Source organism: Rhynchophorus ferrugineus, unplaced genomic scaffold, assembly GCF_030347505.1.
Source record: "Rhynchophorus ferrugineus isolate W39M unplaced genomic scaffold, kcgeb_rfMv2 rfM8, whole genome shotgun sequence".
In the NCBI taxonomy this organism is placed as follows: domain Eukaryota; kingdom Metazoa; phylum Arthropoda; class Insecta; order Coleoptera; family Curculionidae; genus Rhynchophorus; species Rhynchophorus ferrugineus.
In genome coordinates, this window is record NW_027472587.1 from 27,258,359 (window position 1) to 27,280,367 (window position 22,009).

The 22,009-nt window shown below is 32.1% G+C and overlaps 1 protein-coding gene across 3 annotated transcripts in view; it reads left to right on the plus strand.

Moving 5' to 3' along the window:
• LOC143200636 (phospholipid phosphatase 1) overlaps positions 1-22,009 on the plus strand; it is a 140,155-nt gene that overhangs the window by 63,150 nt on the left and 54,996 nt on the right. Inside the window, exon 1 of one of the 3 annotated variants that reach the window (XM_076411158.1) lies at positions 21,568-21,705. The exons of the other annotated variants lie outside the window; for them this stretch is intronic. Within the exon in view, the coding sequence (XP_076267273.1) occupies positions 21,670-21,705 (36 nt within the window). The 5' untranslated portion in view covers positions 21,568-21,669. Of the gene's footprint in view, positions 1-21,567; positions 21,706-22,009 lie in introns of those variants that run through there. 3 annotated transcript variants of the gene reach the window in all.

A 22,009-nucleotide genomic window follows, 5' to 3' on the forward strand; every position in this document is an offset into this window, starting at 1 on the left:
AATCATTTTACGTATTATATTTATATATAAGTGTATTTCTAAGAATATATCTCCTCGTTGGTTTGCCACCAATTTTTTAAATTGATAAAAGACTCCCGCAAAAAAAATCTTGTAAATCACTGCTCTAGTATATTAACTTTACTAATTTCAATTCGTCATCTATTCGATTTAACACATTCACGATATCCTCTTACTAATGAAATGGTTATTGTTTTGATGATTTATTGTCATTAAACAAAAAAGATCATTTCACTACCGAGATAAAAAAGCTCTCAGTGGGACCGTAAACAGTTTCATGACCCCAACAAGTCCGACGATCTGTATATTTCATTCAAGGGATCTATTATAAAGCAGCAACAGCAATGCAGGACTTAACACACACCAAACTAATTATATATCGGTACTAACCATCATTTGGTACTTACTTTTGATAAAAACCAGCTGCATTAAGGAATTTTATCGACTACTTTTTATAGACAAGAGGAAAAAACGTTTTCTTAATTTTTATATTGTCTCAGCGTGTGTAATCCCTAATATGCACTTTTGTTCTCAGATTATAATAAATATAGATCATTATATATATTATACATATATATTAATATATAGATATATTATAAATATAAAGAACATCAAAATAAGCATTAATAAATAATTAACCACCTTATATAAATAATTTGGTTCTGAATATGTCAATTTAACTATATAACCAGCCATGCAGACTAAAAATATATAAATAAGAAGCTTATAATAATACTTTATCATTTATTTTTATTTACCGTATTAACATTTAATCACAAATTAACTTTTATTGTATTAATAGCCCAATTAATAGGAAAACGGATTAGTGTTTTTCTACTTATGTTTATTTAAATAAATGAATTTATTTAACTATTAAATTAATATGGATATTTCTCATTTTCATTATTAATTAAAAACATGAATTATTAAAACAAAATCATCACAACACTAACTCTTGTTAAATTTGTTTTTTCCTGATTGGTGATGGTGTGACGTAGCTTTAAGGTGTTTGTGTGGGGTTGCTGCAAATCTGACTTAGCTGAGCATTGTCCTTTCGCACAACTAAACCGGCGTCGAAAATAATCTCGAAATTGTTCTTGGTTTTTATGTTGACCACTTCAACATGAAGAGAATTCAGGTGAATCGGAATCTCTTTGAGATTTTCAATTCTATGGCTCCAAATGGCATATGCGTCCAAATGTCCAGATATCTAAATCCGAATAGGGTTTTAGTATAATATAAATTAAGTAGCTAATGGTATAATATAAAATAACGCTAACTCTCTTATATAGCGTTGGCAACTATCGACTGAATACAGTCGAAACAGTCGATAGTCAAAAAACAAGCGACTGAAAAGGGTAATTACTATTTTCGGTCAGATGCACGGTTCGACTGTTTTTTTTTAATTCGTGATATCAGACGAAGATGTACGAATTCGTTCTTGTGTAAATTATGAGAGAGGGAACGACGGAGATAATTGCTTGGAGCAGTTAATTTTATATGTGGTTATATTTTCCAATGCTAGTATAAACGAGACGGAGATGTATAAATTCCTTCATGAACTAACATACAATATATTGTTATTTACAAGCAAACTACCAAAAAAATTATAAAACTACATATATTACATATAAATATATGTAAGCATAAATTGGGTACATTTTTGTCGAGGTCGCAGCTAGGACGACAAAGTGAGAACGTTAAATCTCTCTTATAGATTGAATAGTGGAATAAATAGGTAAAAAACAATGCAATTTTATTTGAAAATATACGTAAAGAAATTATTCCTTTATCATATAAGCTTGGTTTTTTACAAAAATTATTGTTTATCAATATATATTTTAAGTGAAAAATATGTATAAAAAATAAAAAATATATTAACACATAAATGAAGTGCTGAAAATATATAGATAAGTCAAACTAACTACATAATTTGCTTAGATGGAAGAATTGGTACAAATAGAAGAAATTATGTTTATTATGAGCGAAATATTAACATTGGTTTTGGTAGAATTTCGACCACATGGCGATCACTACCTTGTAAAATTAGTATTAATTAAAAATTTATTATACTATTACTGATAAAAATAATTGTTAAGTAGATATGATGTTTAATGGCTAAAACAATTATATAATTTTATTTTTATTTACGTAATGTCGTCAGAATTATTAAATAAAAAAAATTACAAAAATGTTTACAGTAAACGTCGACAAACTATATTATGAAAAAAAAATAATTAAAGGCCTGGTTTTTATGTAATTAACGTCAAGTAATTATTGTTATATATATTATTACAGATAATTTCACTTTTCTATCTGATATGTTATGAATAAAAATTAAATAAAATCTATGATAAACCCTTTAATGCAATTTTGATATTCCTATACAATTTATAAGATTTTAATTTGTTTATTTATCTTTTCCATATTAATAATTGTAATCTATACATGGCTGGATGTTTAGGCGACGACTACATTTATAAATTAATGCATATATTAAAGTGATCGATGCGATAAACCGACAAAGAGAGCTTTGAAAACAAACAAAGAACAATCGCAGCTTCTACTCTTTGAGAAACGGGACTGAAATGAATAAATGATAAAATGGGCAACATGTGTGAAATAGGAAAAATGAAATTAACAGATGCGCTGCGCTGTGGCTGGGTGTTTAACCCCTGTGTTGGTACTGGTGCCCCCTTTTTTTTTAAACACAGAGTAGGCATTATTTTACTCAATATTCCTAAAATAACTTCACTGTACGGGCCTATCAGTCGCATATTAGTTGGACTATACAAAATAACTTTAACATTAATTCAATTTTTGTGGCTTTCGTGTTACATGAACAACTAGTGAGTACCCTGTCATGTCTCTCCCATAAATGTAAAAGAAATTATAAATGTCTCTCTTAAAATATATTAAAATATATGCAAACTATATCAAAAACTAAATTGTATTTATCTAATTTATCTAATCTAATATCCATTAACTTTCAATATTCAACAAATTATTAATAAATGTAAATTACTACGCCATTGAACATTATAACTAAGACCATAAGTAAGATTATTTTCAGAACTGTAACAACTTCACAGCATCAAATATAAATATACATGACCTTTCTTTACTTTTATGTTATAAATATAAATGCAGAATAATAAATGAAGTCAAACATGTTTGTTTGTTAAAACAGAGAATATATGAATAAAACAATTTTAATATTGATATTAGAATTTAGCGCGAAAATATAAAGAATAACGAACATAATTCGGTAGTTTATATATATATTAAAGGAATGTATTTCCAGTCATACATATATATATATATATATATATATATATATATATATATATATATATATATATATATATATACATATATGATTATGATTCACATAGTCCTAATATTTTATCATATTTGATTTGTCATCTAAAATATATAGTGTATATTAAAATATATAAGCTGATTTGAACAATAATTTCTTCACTTAAATTTTAAAAAAAATTACTTTTGTTTGTCTTCTATGGCCTTAAAATCTAAAAAGGATTTTTATTTAAATTTATAATGAAAAATGTGTGCTAAAGTTTTGTCGTGGAGTGTCGTCACTTTACTGTCATGCGGATGAACAATGAAGTAACTACTGACCAAGCTGCTTAGATAGTAGCGAGATAACAAGCAAATATAAAAAAGAAAGAAAAGAAATTTCTTAACAACTTATAACCTTTAATACAATGATATATTATATCTCCAAAACCATATCAATCAATAACAGTCCTTAAGCAAAAAAATATTTTCTTCATTTCTTTTGCTATTCTCGAATTTTGATAATCTATTTTGGGATAAAATTTTCACATATAACGGGTTTTTCTCGCAGAGCTGTATATACCGTCCGGTAAATCAGACAGATAATTTGTTTTCTCTCTAAAAAATGCAAAATATTACTTTACGTTATCATACTATTCTTAACAGTTCTTTTATCAAAACTTGCCATAACTCTACTAATCCCAACAATACAGGAATAAACGAAAGTAACACAAAACACTGTTTAAAATTAAATAACTATTTAATAATGTAAACATTCCAAGAAATATATATATATATATATATATATATATATATATATATATATATTACACCAGTATAACCTATATATGCACATGTGGATGAACTAAATTGGGTCGAATATCCATATCCATTTTAATTAATCTTTTAAGAACCCATTAAATAACAAAATTGACAGTAATTAAAATATATATAGTGCAAAAAATGTATAATTACATATAATTAAGCTAGCGCATAGATCATGCGGGTGAGCAATGAACAAACTACTCGCCAAGCTGCTTAGACGGTAGCGAGATAACAAGCAAATATAAAAAATAATTTATTTATACATAATAGTTTGTTTTTTACGTCACTAATATTAATTTATTTCAACATAGTAAGCATTAATATATAATTTATGTAATCGTTTAATAATTATGATTTAACTACTGAAAACAACATATATAACATATATTATTATTATTCTACTCAATCACCTTTAGACCTTCACCACTTCAATTTTATAAAGAGAGAATATTCTCCTTATCTTATTCGGTCCAAGTTCTGGAAACTTCTAGCAGTGCATTTGTGATAGACCGGGCATTCTGTTTCAAGTTCCCTGAACAGGGTTCAATATTGACTAAACTCTTTGCGATACTCTAAGGTTTATCCCAAATTACAATAGAATTTTCCAAATTTCTCATCCTTACCGATTCCCTAAATTCCGTCGAATGTTTCCTGGAACATACCCTGGCCACCGATTCACTCATCCGCACCCTCTATCCGAATAGTTATAAGATTACTTCAATGTGGATCCCCTCTCACGTCGGCATACCGGAAAATGAGCACGCGGATAGTGCGGCTAAATCAGCAGCCTCCTCACCATCATAAGTGTTTGTATCTTCACTGAAATCATCTCATTATTTCATCAAAAACGAGGTACAGCGTCGTTCGTTCCCGGACACCAATCATAACAAGCGAAATTTTTCTCCGCTCGTCGTGTTCTTTCCCATCGTCGCTATGCCGTAGTTCTGAGTCGACTGAGATTTGGTCACTGTCGTCTCACTCGATGAGACTTTTCGAACCCACCTGCTAACTGTAAGTTTTGTCACTTGACCATACCTCAGACAGACTACTACTGCTACTACTCAGACCATACCTAGACTACGACTCACCCAGCTTAGGACTATGTATGGGCTGCACAACTTTAGAAATTCTTTAAAAGCAGAACATATAGTCAGACTCCTTGGATTTCTACGAGAAATCTATTATCTTTATAGAGTCGAGCTTGTGCTCATATAAGTGTCGCTGATCAAATCACCATTACCACTTCGGTGCGGGTGCTAGTGTGTGCGGTCTGGATGCAGTCTGTATTATGTCATGGTTGTATGAAATTGACTTGAAATTGTTTCCAATTTAGATTGTATGTACACTAAAAATATTGCAGGACAAACTGTATTTTCTTCTAGTATTTTTCAGTTTTCAAACTGTAGTCAACACTTTAGTGTTTACTTCATTAACTTTCAAGCCAGATTGTTCTGCAATGCGAGCTATATCATGAATAATGCTGAAGAAAAAATGGCTTCGCAGTCGCACTCAGCTAAAGAAATCATCACCGTAATATATCTGAAAAGGTTTAACAATTTTTCGAGGAATATTTTATTTTTTATTTATTAAATTGTTACCAGAGTCTGTGAGGACCTGTTATGGTTTTATCCAAGAGTTGTAATACGTTGATATTGACTTTAGAATGGAGTCCCTACTCAGGTGGCCTTTCGATTCTCTGGATAAAATACTGTTCAAGAATTCGTTAATCCCGATAAATGTTTTCCGTATGTCCATATAGGTTGTAACACTTGCTTGTATAAAAACGATTTATTATGTAGTAATAATTAAGAATTATCTTCAATTACTTAAAATTATCCAATAGATGTTCATATATTTGAGCTCCAATCATTTAATCTTTTTTTATTTCAAGTTTTTCATTCCGTGATATTTAGCGTTGTTGCCATATGGAATCACAGTATTAATTATTATTATTGGAGCTTTGTGGTCTGATTATACGTGAACTGCACATGCACATATTTACTTTCATTAATTTTTATTTTTTTTGTTGGCCTTTTTTCAGTTTTGGGTCCAATTACTTACATCGTCACTTGCCTGTTGTAATTTTCGTATATTTCTTCGCTATTGTTTGCGTCAAGAAGGTGATATTTCGTGATATTTTCTATTTTTGCTATATCAAATATATAGAGTAGGTAAAGCATTAGACCCAATATATCTCCTTGTAGTAAACCTGCTTTAGCTTCTGGAATTTCTGCAACTTATGGTCAAGGTCGTCATTGCCATATTTCATCGAAAGCTTCAGCTACATCTAAATATATATCCGAACATATCTTCATAAGCTTTGTCAATTACATCTTTCCTTCAGGGAAACATGTTCAGGAAGCGAGAACCGGTATTTGTAATCAAAATCTGACCCAAAATTGAAACGACGATAGCACGCTTTATTTCACCTTCTAATGCGTTCTATAGAATCCAATCATATAGTATCTAATCATATAGTAAATATAAATGTAGTACATATAGTAATTTGAAAATTAACTGTTAACATCTAGTCGACTCCCTTGAATTTCATATTTATTTGACTATTCAGTCAACTGCCGCCGTATTATATAATCACGATAAATGAAAACATAACGTAAAATATCAACCACAATAGTCCTTCATGTCAACGATGATTAATTTCTCTGTGACTGATGTTTGGACGATATTTTTCCAAGGTGGATTTATGAATCCCCTTTTCCATTGTTTTCAAAATGTCAAACCCAGCTTCACTAAAACCGGCGCCAGCGACACTCCTAAATTTACCTCGACTAATGTTAATAACCAACCTCATTAAATTTCCTACGGTATCACGATGCGTTAACCTTTGTTAATTCTCGAATCCAGTCAGCTACTCGCTCAGACTTACGCGACACGACCCTAATTGGATAAATTGTTGCATAAAACTGACTGTACTTAAATTAGTCATTTAATTGTTCATTCACACCGTTGCGCTAACAGACGTGAAAGAATGCTACTGAATCAGGCGATACCATTTAAATCATTCAAGAATGAATTTAATAACCGGCTAGTACTTAACAAGAATGTTATTGTTCTTGCGTAAAAACCACGCTTTATGTATGTCTCGTTATTTTTAGTTTCTATAGGGAACTTTTGTATATAAGCAGTAACGTTACTACGAGGACAATTTAAAAACGCTGAATTTTTCGCGCACTAACTTTAAATGCATCACTGATGCCCTTATCTGCCATCTCTTAATAAACTACCGGCAGATTTTGAGCAAATCGCCTCAATTAGTTTATGTTGGACAGCCATTGTCAGCCAACATCTTCTCAAATTTTAACAATAATAGAAAAGAGTATACTGATTAAGCATAATTTTTTGCGATATCAACTTAAATGATGAAGTGATTTACTGAGTTGTTTTTAAGTTTCAGTCATACTAGCTACAGTTACCAATTTATAAAATTTCACAAATTAGGGAGAAGAATTTGCTGGTTCCTACCAAATTCCCCTCAAAACTTCACCGTTTAAATATTTTTTTTTAAATTGTTGTAATATGGATAAAGCATAATGTTGTGCATTAAAATATTACACTTGTTTATTTAGGGTAGTTTATATGGCTCGGTGAATGGAGATAGGACGAAATGAAACAGATATGGTTACATTAACAGGTCAATTGAAAAGTCCCCGGCCTACCATAGTAAAACACATTTTTTTGGCAAAATTAGTTTTATTTTTTTCAATATTTTCTTCTATTATTTAATTCCCTTCAAAGGGATACACTGACTATAGCGATCCTCCAACTTTTCGACACCATTTTTGTAGTACGATTTGTCCTTTACTTCAAAATAGGCCTCTGTTTCGGCGATCACCTCTTCATTCGACGAAAATTTCTTCCCAGCGAGCATCCTTTTGAGGTCTGAGAACAGGAAATAGTCGCTGTGGGCCAGATCTGGAGAATACGGTCGATGAGGAAGCAACTCGACGCCCAATTCATGGATTTTTGCCATCGTTTTCACTGATTTGACACGGTGCATTGTCTTGGTGAAGCAGTGCTTTCTTTTTCTTTAAATGCGGCCGTTTTTCGGCGATTTAGACCTTCAATCGGTCCAATAACGCTATGTAATATTCGCTGTCGATGGTCCTTCCTATTTCAAGGTAGTCGATAAAAATTATTCCATGTGCATCCCAAAATACACGCGCCATAACCTTGACAGCCGACTGTTGCATTTTCCCACGCTTTGGAGCGGGTTCATCGTGTGTAGTCCACTCGGATAACTGTCGATTGGACTTCGGATTGAAATGATGGAGCCATGCTTCATCCATTGTCATAAATCGACGCAAAAACTTGGGTTTATTACACTTGATCATCTTGAAACACTGCTCCGAATCATCAACTCGTCGTTGTTCTTGGTCAACAGTGAGCTCGTGCGGCACCCACTTTGCACAGAGCTTTCTCATACCCAAATATTCGTGAATGATATGATATATACGTTCAGTTGATATTTATAGAGTGTCTTTAGAGACTTATGTATTTATTGGCAAATAAAAGTATCGAAAATACAGTAGATAATAACATAGGTGGCACGTCTGAACTAATCGATGGTCAGTCACTGAATGATCGAAAGTACCTTTGAATAATAACCTAGATAAACGTCTCGGGGTTGCCAGATATTCCTTATCGTTTACTAGTAGGCGCTACTGTGTTCAACATTTGGAATAATATTTCCTTGGTACTTTCTAGACCGTTCTTTCAACATGTAAGATTCGACATCCCTCAATGTCTCCACAGATCAATATTTCTTTTGCAAATATTTTGATTGTTTGGTTCAACTTGAAACTGCCACCCAATTCCTTAATAACCTGTTGCCACGAAAAAACACTACAGTAATTAGATTTAGTAAATTGCGGTTCTTTGATTTAAAGTTTTTAAAGATTCTAATTTTTTCCATTATTTAATTATACCATTTTCCTGAAAGACTTATTTTTATTTGCGACTATTAGAAGGTTCTACCACCTCTCGCCGTGGTTGATGATCTGTGGTGTTTTTTTATTTGGTGGTGGATTTTGTCGTGTGATCTTTATTTACGACTTCAAGGCACGAAGGATAAAGAACACTCAGAATTCTTCAAATTAATTAAGTTTTTGTAGACCATAAATATTTTCATATTTCATATAATATATCTCATATTTCTTCGTATTCATTATATATTTATAAACACTGGAAACACTTATTTTGCTGTAAAAATGCTTTTGCTTATAAACTAAATAATAAATATTATTGTTATAATTGAACTGCGAGATCTTCATATATACTTATATATTAAAATATATTTATATATATATGAAACTGATACAAACAAATGTAATTTATTTATATTTTAAGAATTTCGGTCTACTTATATGTGTCATATCTCGCGACTGATATGGCCTGGATTCTTAAAAATCCAAACTTAAGACTGTTTATTTATGTTAGACTGGCAGATATGGACACAGACAAGTCATAAGGATTAGGGTACATTTTGAATTAATTCAATTAATCAGAATCAAATTAATTATCAAGAAAAGAAGACAGAATGACATTGAACACATTGCAGTTACAGGGCAAAGTGTCGAAGTTGAAGCTGTGAAGTCATAAAATAGGTTTACAAATCATAAATGATTTGATATCAATTCATAAATGATTACAATTAGGAAACATCCAGTTTAAAAAACAATTCTAGTTCGTGGATTCCTAACACAAACATCACAGTTCATTGCGTAAGACCACCAAAGATGTATTACAGTAGATTAATTTTTCATCTGAAGACTAAATTATGAATATCATGAAAATTTAGGTAGAACAGTACTATTCAGAAGATAATAAAAAATAATTTTTCTATAACTATAAGCTGTTCAGACTGGACAACGACCACGTATATCCATTTGGCCGTTTCTTTAGAAGGGAAAAGCGATTGACATGACCCTGGTAATTCAAAAAACAAAACGGTGTGTCTATGTAACAGATAAATTGAAAGATCCCCGGTCTGTCACATAGATGGCGCTACTAGAATTAAATCCATATGTGCTTTAGTTAGCCCCAAACCTCAAAAGATGCGTATATAAATTTGACAGCCGTCGGCTCATTAGTTTGTGAATTATAGCATTTTGAGTAAAGTAACTTTTGTTATTCTGAAAAAAATGGATAAAAAGGAATTTCGCGTATTGATAAAATATTGCTTTTTGAAGGGAAAAATACAGTTGAAGCAAAAACTTGGCTTGATGCTTCGAACCTGCCCCAGGAAAATCAACCATCAAGGATTGGTATGATAAGTTTAGTCGTGGTGAAATGGTCACCGAGAACGCAGTGGACGCCCAAAAGAGGCTGCTACCGTCGAAAACATTTAAAAAATTCCCAAAATGATTTTGAATAGTCGTAAATTGAAATTGAATGAAATAGCAGACACTCTAAAGATATCAACTGAACGTGTACATTATATCATTCACGAATATTTGGGTATGATAAAGCTCTGTGTAAAGTGGGTACCGCGCGAGCTCACTTTTGACCAAATACAACGACGAATTGATGATTCGGAGCAGTGTTTGAAAATGATCAAGCGTAATAAACTCTAGTTTTTGCGTCGATATGTGACAATGGATGAAACTTGGCTCGATCATTTCACTCCGAAGTCCAATCGACAATCATCGTAGTGAACTGCACAGTATGAACCCGTCGGCTGGCAAGATTATGGCGTCGGTACTTGTATCGAAAAGTTGGAGACACGCTATAATCAGTGTATCACCCTTGAAGGGAATTATGTTGAGTAAAAAGAACTGATTTTGCCACAAAAATGTGTTTTACTATGGTAGGGTCGGGACTTTTCAATTGACCTGTTATCTGTGTAGACTGAATGATCTAGGACATAAAGGCTTCATTTTTATTAAGATAAGATTGCGCTGGCAGTGTCACATGTGATTTAATTAAAATAAATGTTTTTATCTTCAAACTAGGAAGCTACCAATTCAATATGGTATCAACAATCAAGGTATAAATATATAAAAATATATGGTCTTTTGGGATGATTAAAACCAATTAATCTAACCGCGGTTTAGATGTCAGTAACACAATACAGTACTATTCATATAAATTTCCCATTTTCGGCGCCATGATACAGTGATAATTCTATTAGTACCTCTAATAAACAAAATAAGATAACAAGCGCGCTATAAAAGTGAATGAAATAAGGTCAAGGTAACCGTTGATATCTTAGAACAAAACCGCAAGTTCTTGAAACCCATCGTTTTCCGGAAAATGAGGAAACAGGAAGTATTTCGATTAATATAACTTAATCATCGAGTTCAAGACTAGTTCAAGTCCAATTTCACGTTAAAATGTCGTAAAATTATGTTAAATTTCGTCGTATTAGGGTTTACTAACAAGTTTTGAATTTTTTGCAACTTAAAATATCGATGTATCGATATTTTTGGCCGATTTATCGTTATATCGAAATTTGTTTTAGCCGATATTTCTTCAAAATAAATTAAATATTATTTTTTAAATTTTAAAGGTTTGGTGAATTTTGTTACTTAATATTAAAGGTCTATTAAAAACAATATATATTTTTTAGGCTAATATTTCATTATTTTATTTGTAAAATATCGATGTTTTTTATACTTGTTGCAAAAAATATATCGATTTTCAATTTGTACTTTTCCGTATAGAAGGTAGGGGTGTTGGCCACCGAAAAAAATATCGATATTATCAAATGTAATTTATTTTGACATTATAGAAAATCTAATGCATGTATTATCGAAGAACTACAATTAACCTCACAGTTATATTATTTTAATTTGTAGAGTAGGGTTGTGATTGATTATATTCACGTTCATCTCTTTTCCATACCACCTACGACTTATAGGGCTAGGCGCGTTTTTTATATAGTTGTATCCCCAGGAGGCCTTATCCACCTAATTAACAATTGTATATCCAAGAAATATATTTTACTTTCATTAGAGAGCATATTTACCTATTATACTTAGTTCTTGTGTCCTTCAGCACAGTGTTTCCTTGTAAAGATATTTTTGATATCACTATATTTCCCCTTAGTTTGTTCCGTTTATACCTGTATAGATATTTCTTGATAAAACTAGATCTAATCACTGCATTCTCCTTAATTAATTTGCCATATCTAAAAAACAGTTACTATTATTTCTCTGTGCACATAAATATTTTACACTGTACAATAACATTTCCTACCGTTATCATATATCAAATATATACTCACCTTTACTTATTTCGACTCTCATCACCCTGTCTTAGAAATTGGCAGCATTGAATTATATCATATTCAGAAAGTTTCATTCAAGTAAATAACTATGCTGTTAATTTCCAATCTGTCTAAGATTTGTTCACAATTCCATCTTTTGTCAATTTCTTCTTCAATATGTCTTATCGAGTTCATCCAAACCGAAGGTGTTATTAACCATTACTGTATCTAGCATGAAGTACATTATATCAGCAATGATTTATTAATATGTAGGAATGTTCGTCGGGTCGGTCAGTCGGTCGAAATGTGTGGCTGCCGCTGCGATTATTTGTCAGAACACTCACTACTATTTTTGGAAGGAATTCGTAGGAGAACTGAAAACACTGGTTTAATAATCACTTGTTTATTTCAATATTGAGTGATACATGTGGTCGACAGGAGAATTGACAGGATATTAGGTTAGGTAGAGGAAGTACGGTAGAACTGTGGAAGTGGTACTATTACAGGGGGATGGAGAAAAGAGAAGAGAGCGAGACGTCGTCGTGATGGTCTTTTATACCCTGGAACTGCATGGTACCAATCCACCGGCGTTGCCAACCTTTGTACTTGTTGATGAAAACGTGGTGGCCTAAAGGTTCGTGGCGATCGCCACATAACTCCCCTCTTAGTGGAACTGCCGTGGAACGTACCTATATGTGGTGCAAGATCCGGAGTGCACCCGCAATCACGCAAACAAACGGCCGGGGACTGCTGATGAGATGGGGATCCCAACCTGAGCGAGGAGTTTTACGGGATCAGCTGCCATCGGAGTTGTAGCAGGACGTCGTTCGTCTTGGGCGCTTAGCTTTGTTTGAGGGTACCTATAAGTATGTTACGTGTCCCGTCTCGTGATGCGAGGGTGTACATGTGTTAATGGTATACATGGTGGGCTTCTGTGGTTTTCGTCCATCACGCTAGTCTCGTGGGATATCGTCGACCATGTGATGTTGATGGGTTGCGTTCCTCGTGCTATCCTTCCATGCACGTGTCAAGTGGCTTATGTTGAATTGATTTACCTGTTAGGCACTTTAATCACGTCGGGGTCACCAATTGTAGGAATGTTCGTCGGGTCGGTCAGTCGGTCGAAATGTGTGGCTGCCGCTGCGATTATTTGTCAGAACACTCACTACTATTTTTGGAAGGAATTCGCACGAGAACTGAAAACACTGGTTTAATAATCACTTGCTTATTTCAATATTCAGTGATACATGTGGTTGACGGGAGAATTGACAGGATATTAGGTTAGGTAGAGGAAGTACGGTAGCGCTGTGGAAGTGGTACTAATACAGAGGGATGGAGAAAAGAGAAGAGAGCGAGACGTCGTCCTGATGGTCTTTTATACCCTGGAACTGCATGGTACCAATCCACCGGCGTTGCCAACCTTTGTACTTGTTGATGAAAACGTGGTGGCCTAAAGGGTCGGGGCGATCGCCACAAATAAATGTTATGACTAATAAAACCTAATCAATTTTTATTACAACTTTTACCTTTTTCCATCTACTTTTGTTGTCATAACACTGTTTTTATTATCATCTTGACATTAGTAACCATTGGGTATATTGAGCCCATTTTGAAATATCCATATCTCATCTATATATAAATTGAAATAATTGGTGTTTCTTCATTTTATTATATGCTTTTAAAAATTGTATTATTTTAAAAGTAATATCCTAAAGTTCTATTATACCTCTTCGATAATTTTCAGATTCCTCAGGTTCAATCAACAATTCCTCTGAAATAATTGTATTAAATTATGTTTTTATTGTAAAAGTACTACTACTCACTGTTTTTATACATTTCATATCTTAAATATCTGATAAAGATAACACCAAGCTGATCTTGATTCCTCAACCGCTTTGTACGAGGTAGGTTTTTCTATGGTGAATTCAAGTTTATTTTTTGTATTTTTAAGATACTTGAGTGATCGTGTCTATACTAAATTCAATGCAGCTACATACTTAAGAGTAAAATGCTTACCTCTCTGACGCATTTTACTGGCAAGAGGAGGGCCCCCTCTTGGATACGCAATATGTTATGTGTGACTTCGGAATTTTCAATCAAAGTATTAACAAGCAGTGATTTGAAATTTATTAAAACAAGCAAATCATTAAAATAACTCTTGCCAATTTATAACCTCTAACACTACAGTTTTGAAGTATTTTGCATACGTTTGACAACCCGACGACTTTGGCAGGCTAGTTCGGTTACAAGTTCGGACTTATCACATAGCATTGTGTCTCTTTTTAACTAGAATAAAGTAAGAACGAAATTAATTAGATTAAGAAGATTTAAAAAATTGCGACAGGCAATACATTAAACATTTTGATGACGTATATACATGTACTTCTTTCGATAGACTATATATTTATTTAGGGAAATAGTATCCACCACTATCCTTAACCTTGGTCTATCTTTTGGTTAACATGCGAATTTCGTGCCAATAAAATTTCCAATTTTTGATATCTTTAAAGGAATATTCTGAAACTGCTTTTCAGCTAAATGGTATGCCTTTGACCCGATTAAATTATAATCGGATGGAGTAATATCTGAGAATACAGCAGTCTTGACATGGTATTTTAAGACATTTTTACTTACTTAACTGGCGACATCCAATTTTGTTAAATTTTTTTATTTACATTTAAAAAGTGCATTACAATTTTTTATCACGTATAATTGATAAAGTAAAAACATTGCGGTTTTTTACCCACAGATAATGGAATTCTTGACAATTTATAATCTAAAATACATTTATACCGATAAGCTTGGTTAAAGTATAATTTTAAGTACAAATATTGACATGAAATAACTAGTAATAATGTAATATGTATTACAGATGATTAAAATGAAAGGAAATATCTTAATAGTTTATTTATTTATTAATTAATAAAAAAAAATTATAACATTTGGGGCCACAATAATATATATATATATATATATATATATATATATATATATATATATATATATATATATATATATCCTGTCGGACAGTCCTGTCGCGTTTACAACTGTACCAACCGAGCCAACAATACTTATATTACTAACTACTATGTTTTTATTACAAAATACTAACAATATTATATGGAATATAAAAAAATTTAACAAACTTTACTATTCTAGAGATTTTAAGAAATCTGTTTTTCTCGCTATTTTAATTCAAATTATTTTCGAAGATATAGCTGCATCTCTAAGATGCATCTAATAACGAAACTCTAAAGTTTAAAATTACTTTTATCGCGACGATTGACCTGATATCTCAGGTTCTACTAAATCGATATACCTGAGTACTGTAATTTGTTGTGAGCCTTCTTTATACATTTTTCTATCGTATTAAAATATCAAACAATTTTTTGGAATTTTTTTTTAATCGAAATTGTTCAAATTTCTGGACTAGAATGCTTCCTTAAGAAGTGCATTTTGGAGCCTTGAGTGTAAAAGACAGTAACATTAATTAAATATATAATTAATTAAAAATTAAAATTAATTAAAATATATATATTAGATGGTTTGGGATATGCTTTATCTAGCTTTAGTATTTATTGATGAATATTGGAATAACGATTTGTTTTAAAATATATGCAACTTATAAATGTATTTAAACTAAAAAATATGAAGGGGAATTATACACAAATTATTAAGTCACTTCAAAATACGCCAGTTACCAGACTGCGTAAGACATCAGACCTTCAGAATCTCTTCAAAAGTGGTCTCTAAGTTGGTCACTGGCTAATCGGTAGGATTCATCAATAGCATGTTAAGCAAGTAGCTTCAGTCCAGATAAACCTTATTTGTTAAAAAGAAAACTATAAAATATCAAAAGAAAAAACAATAATATAAAAATATCTTAAGGAATAAAGTTTCGAAAATGAAAAATTCGAAACATTTTCTTTTTCAAGTCTATATAATATTTTATTTATAAAATATAATATGAATATCACGTATACACAATATTTATTCATTAATTTTTTTTATTATTTAATTAATATATTGTTACTAGTCGTTTCCATCTAAGCTACAATTTGTCTTTATGATAACTTAAATCTAGGTATATAACTAGGAGGACCCATCGGCTCTACCTCAGTCTCTAGTGAAATAACGTTTATACATGTCACTGCTGAATTTTTTAATATATACACTTCACTACACAACACTACACAATATCAGATGATTTGATTCTTTTAAGTCTGTGTCCTGTTCGGATGGTATCCAATAATTGCAATATTTCAATATTCGTACGAGAATGAAGTCTTTCTTCATGCCCCCTTGCAACTGTCTCGATTTCTTGACCGACTGTGGGTATTTGAAGGTCTCGATGTAGGTAATCAGTCCTATAGTATTTGAATGCATCCACAATACCTCTCAGGACTTTGTTCTGAAAAATTTGTATTTGATTTATGTTACTCTTTGCAGTTTAAGTATTTGCTTATATAATAGCAATTTATTGTTTATTGATAATTGTGATTTTCTTCCAATACATTTTCCTATATTTCGTATATACATTTTCCTGTTCTTTTCTTTTCTTCTTTATATGTTCCCTCCAGCGAAGTTTTGCATCGAAATTCATTATGGAATAATAGTGCTATTTAATGTTATGGGTGATTGTACGGTCTGTTTATCGGTAAACTGCACATGTACAGATTTACTTTAATTAATTCTTATTTTCCAAGCTTGTGTCCAATTATTTATATTGTCACTTGCCTGTTGTAATTTTCGTGAGGCTTCTTCACTATTGTCTCCGATTTCTATAATCGCAGTATCATAAGCAAATGTAGCCATCGTGATATTTTCCATTTGTGGTATATTACAAGTGTAAAGTAGATAAAGCATTGGTCCCAGTACACTTCCTTGTGGTACACCTGCTTTAGTTTTTTTTATTGTAGAGTATGCTTCTTCTTGTTTGACTCTAAATATTCTGGTTGTAATGTATGATTGTAATAGTTCGGTGTGTTGTTTTGGTAGCATTTTCTGTAGTCTATGAACAAGGCCTTCATTCCAAACATTATCGAAGGCTTGTGCTACATCTAAGAATATAGCTGAGCATACTTTTTTATTTTCGTAGGCTTTTTCAATAACATATGTTACTCTGTGAACCTGGTCAATTGTTGAGTGCTTGTTAATAAACCCAAACTGGTGTGTTTCTATTAGGTCTTTTCTCTCTATGATCGGTTTTATTCTTTTCAATGGGATTTTTTCAAAAACTTTAGATATTACTGGCAGCAGTAATTTAGGTCTATAGGCTTTTATTTCGTTTGGTGACTTCCCAGGTTTTGGGTCATTATAATTTCCGCCATCTCCTAAATGTCCGGGACATGTTTTAATCTAAATGCTGTATTGATCAAGTTGGTGAGTTTTATAATTCCTTTTCTTGGTAGCTTTTGCAGTAATTCTCCTGTTATTAAATCGTAGCCTGGTGATTAACTGGGATTAATGTCAGTTTTAGTAACTTTGGTTAACTCTTTCGGCGTGACTAACTGAATCATCGAATTTTCAGCTTCTAAGTCCGGCAAATTATGTTCAATATTAGTTTCGTTTGGTTTGAAAGTTTTTTCTAGATATGCAGCAAATGCTTCTGCTTTTTGGCGATTGTCACGTGCCCCATTCCCACATAGATCTCTTATAGGTGGACTGTGAGACATGAGCGCTTTAGATATTTTGTGGCTTTCCAGAGTGAGTAATCAGTTTCATTATCATCTGTTAAATTTCTGAGATAGTCATTTATGGCTTTGTTTTTTATTTCCAGTATTTCTCTTTTCAGTCTTTGGGTTATATAGTTTAAACTATTTTTATTTTCAGGTGTTCTGTTTTGTTGCCAATTTTTTCGTAATTTACGTTTTTCAGCTACCATTTCTTCACTTCTTTTGGATAATTAATTTCTTTAGTTGTACTCTTAGTTTCGATTAAGCAGCTTGTTGAATATCAACTACGAATATCTCTGCATCAAAATTTAATTGTTCAATTGCCTTGAGGGGTCCATTTACTTGAATTCATTTGTTAAATTCGTCAGCCAATCCTTCCCAGTCTGTTCTTTTGCTTGTTAACGTTGGGTTTCTTTCTTGTCTTATTTTATTTTCGGGCAACGTCAGAATTACTGGCGTATTATTCATTAATAAAGTGTTAATCCACAATTTTCTTTTAAAATAGCTGGAATTCTTTGTTGAACATATTTGTACTATCTATAAAGAATGTTCCTATTCTGGTATGAATTAATCCGCCAATTATTTGAGTGATGATGGACCTGGTAATCTACTCCTCACCCGACGTCATACAAAAGTGCCTTAGAAATCAATTAAAATACTCTCCTCAAGATGGAACTCCCTTTAAGATCCTATAGTGCGACTTACGAATGTATTGAGCACTTTTTATCGAGCTCAAAACTAGAGACTGTTGCCTGAAGTAAATATAGCCATTCTACCACCATAACTACAAAATGCGTTGGTTGCCACAAATTCTCACAGTAGATAAAAGGCAAAGAATTCAAAATCTCGAATTGAAATATTTTGAACTAATACCCGAGACCACAGAAACAGTAGCGGTATAACCATAAAACATAATTTATTACTTTTGTAAGTAGGAAACACACAGCATCGACAGATTTTAAAATTTACTTACAGAAACAAAAACTTTCAATACGCTGTAAAAATATAAGAGATTAATTTTTTTTCTTCAGTAGGTTTTATTCATTTCCACACAAGAAGCTGTTTACTGTACATATAAAAATCTAATGTTCTTGAAAAGATATTCTTCTTTTCGTTATTAATCTGCTGAACTTCCACTCTATTGACATCTACTTTACATCATCTTTTACTTCCATTATATTTATATCAACCAATATCTGACTATATTTTGTAACGTGTATTTTCTATTTTACATAACAATAAATTAAAATACTGTATTTTTAACGATCTCCGGAAAAGGAGGAGGTTCTATGTTCGGATGTATATATTTTTTAAATGTATGATCACCAATTTCTCCGGTAATTGTGGGCCGATTTTCCAAATTATTTTTTTATTCGAAAGAGTTCCCAAGGTAGTCCCATTGAAACCAGATCGGGATCTTTTGGGGAAAGGGAGGAAATTTAGATCTGATTTGTTGATAATTTAATTTTTTGTATAACAAGTTAATTGAAAACGTGATATTAATTAAAAAAATAGTGCTACTAGAGTTAAATCCAAATGTTTTTTAGTTAGCACCGAACCTTCAAAAGATGTGTGCATAAATTTGACAGCTGCCGGATCATTAGTTTGTGAATTATAACATTTTGAGTGAAGCAACTTTTGTTATTGTGAAAAAAATGGATAAAAAGGAATTTCGCGTGTTGATAAAATATTGCTTTTTGAAGGGAAAAATACAGTTGAAGCAAAAACTTGGCTTGATGCCGAGTTTCCGGACACTGCCCCAGGAAAATCAACCATCAAGGATTGGTATGCTAAGTTTATACGTGGTGAAATGAGCACCGAAGACGGCGAACGCAGTGGACACCCAAATGAGGTTGTTGAGGAGGTCGAAGAGGTTGATGAAAACATTTAAAAAACCCACAAAATGATTTTGAATGACCGTAAGTTGGAATTGAATGAAATAGCAGACACTCTAAAGATATCAACTGAACGTGTACATCATATCATTCACGAAAATTTGGGTATGAGAAAACTTTGCAGAGAAGTGGATGCCGGGAGAGTCACTTTTGACCAAAAACAACGACGAGTTGATGATTGGGAGCAGTGTTTGAAGATGATCAAGCGTACTAAACCCGAGTTTTTGCGTCGATATGTGACAATGGATGAAACATGGCTCCATCATTTCACTTCGAAGTCCAATCTACAGTCGTCCGATTGGACTGCACATGATGACCCCCTCCAAAGCGTAGAAAAACGCAACAGTCGACTGGCAAGGTTATGGCGTCTGTATTTTGGGATGCACATGGAATAATTTTCATTGACTACCTTGAAAAAAGAAGAACTATCACCAACAGCGACTATTACATAGCGTTATTGGACCGTTTGAAGGACGAAATCACTGCAAAACGGCTGTATTTGAAGTAAAAAAGTGCTGCTTCACCAACATAATGCACTATGTCACAAGTCAGTGAAAACGATGGCAAAATCCATGAACTGGGTTTCGAAGTGCCTCCTCATACACCGTATTCTCCAGATCCAGCCCCCAGCGACTTTTTCTTGTTTTCAGATCTCATAAGAATGCACACTACGAAGAAATTTTCGTGGAATGAAGAGATGATCGCCAAAAGTTAGGCTTATTTTGCAGCAAAGGACAAATCGTTCTATAAAAATGGTATCGAAAAGTTGGAGGGTAGCTATAATCAGGGTATTACCCTTAAAGGGAGTTACGTTGAATAAAAAAACTAATTTTTCCAAAAAAAATGTGTTTTACTATGGTAGGCCGGGGATTTTTTAATTGAACTGTTATGTGACAATGTTATATTGTTATTTTTGTATTGTTTGGACTTGGCACCGACTTCAATGTGATCAATGTGGTAGTAGCTCAGTTTTCCGTCACATCAGCTCAGCAATAACATCATACACAAATATCTGATCATTATAAATAAAAGATAAGTGAAAATATTGTATGTGCTTTTGAAATTTGAACGTTTTTCTCGGTTACAGAATATATTTATATATTAAATAACGTAAGTGTTCAGAATTAAGGATTTCATTTATGCTGAAACGGTATTTATTAATTTTAGCGTTTTATTAGGACCTATTTCCATTAAAATAAAGTATTTTAAAAATATACTTTCTTTTAGGCACTGCTTCATACCCAAAAATCAACTATTCACTAAAAAAGAAAAGGTCCTTTACGAGAAATAACTACCAGACTTCTATCAGTTTGTTTTTTAAAAGACTATTAACATCCAAACATATAAATAATGTTTCATTTAAATATTATGTACGAAATTTTTCTGATTTTATTTTGAGATTGTTATCCAAAAATAACTCGCATAATAATATAATGAGAAACAGGTAAATACCAGAAGCGTTTCATGAAAAAATCCACAATTTCATACCGGCCATTGGCATGATGAATATATCTAGAAACTGAATAGTTTTCCTGTAACGAAATGAATAAATCCCAGAGTTATTATCGCAAGTATTGCGGTTAGATTATTATTCAGACGTATCCTTACGTTAGTACCTTACGTCAATTTCAGTTGTTGTTTGAGTTTGTTTATGTGTTGTCGCAGTGTCCGAGTGTTGATGTTAGTGCTATATATTTAAGCCGTGTTTTATGTTTACTGGTCCTATATAATGTGCTATCAATACATTAATAATAACATATATCTGGTAAGATGATAATTATTATAGTAAAACTATCCAACTGCTAACAAATTATTAACGTGATTTAAATGCTTTATTACAAAACAATTGAAGAATTTAAAAAATACTGGAGGATTTTTTGATATATTCAAATGTATAAACCTATGCAAAACACAAGCTTTAATTATTAATTAAAATACTGCCTTTCATATCTTTGATATACGGAATAGAACATATTTCAAGTTGTGTAAAAATATTAAATACAAAATAGAGTATTTTAATAAATTTTATTTAAATTACAAAATACAGAAATACGGAAGCTAAATTCTTT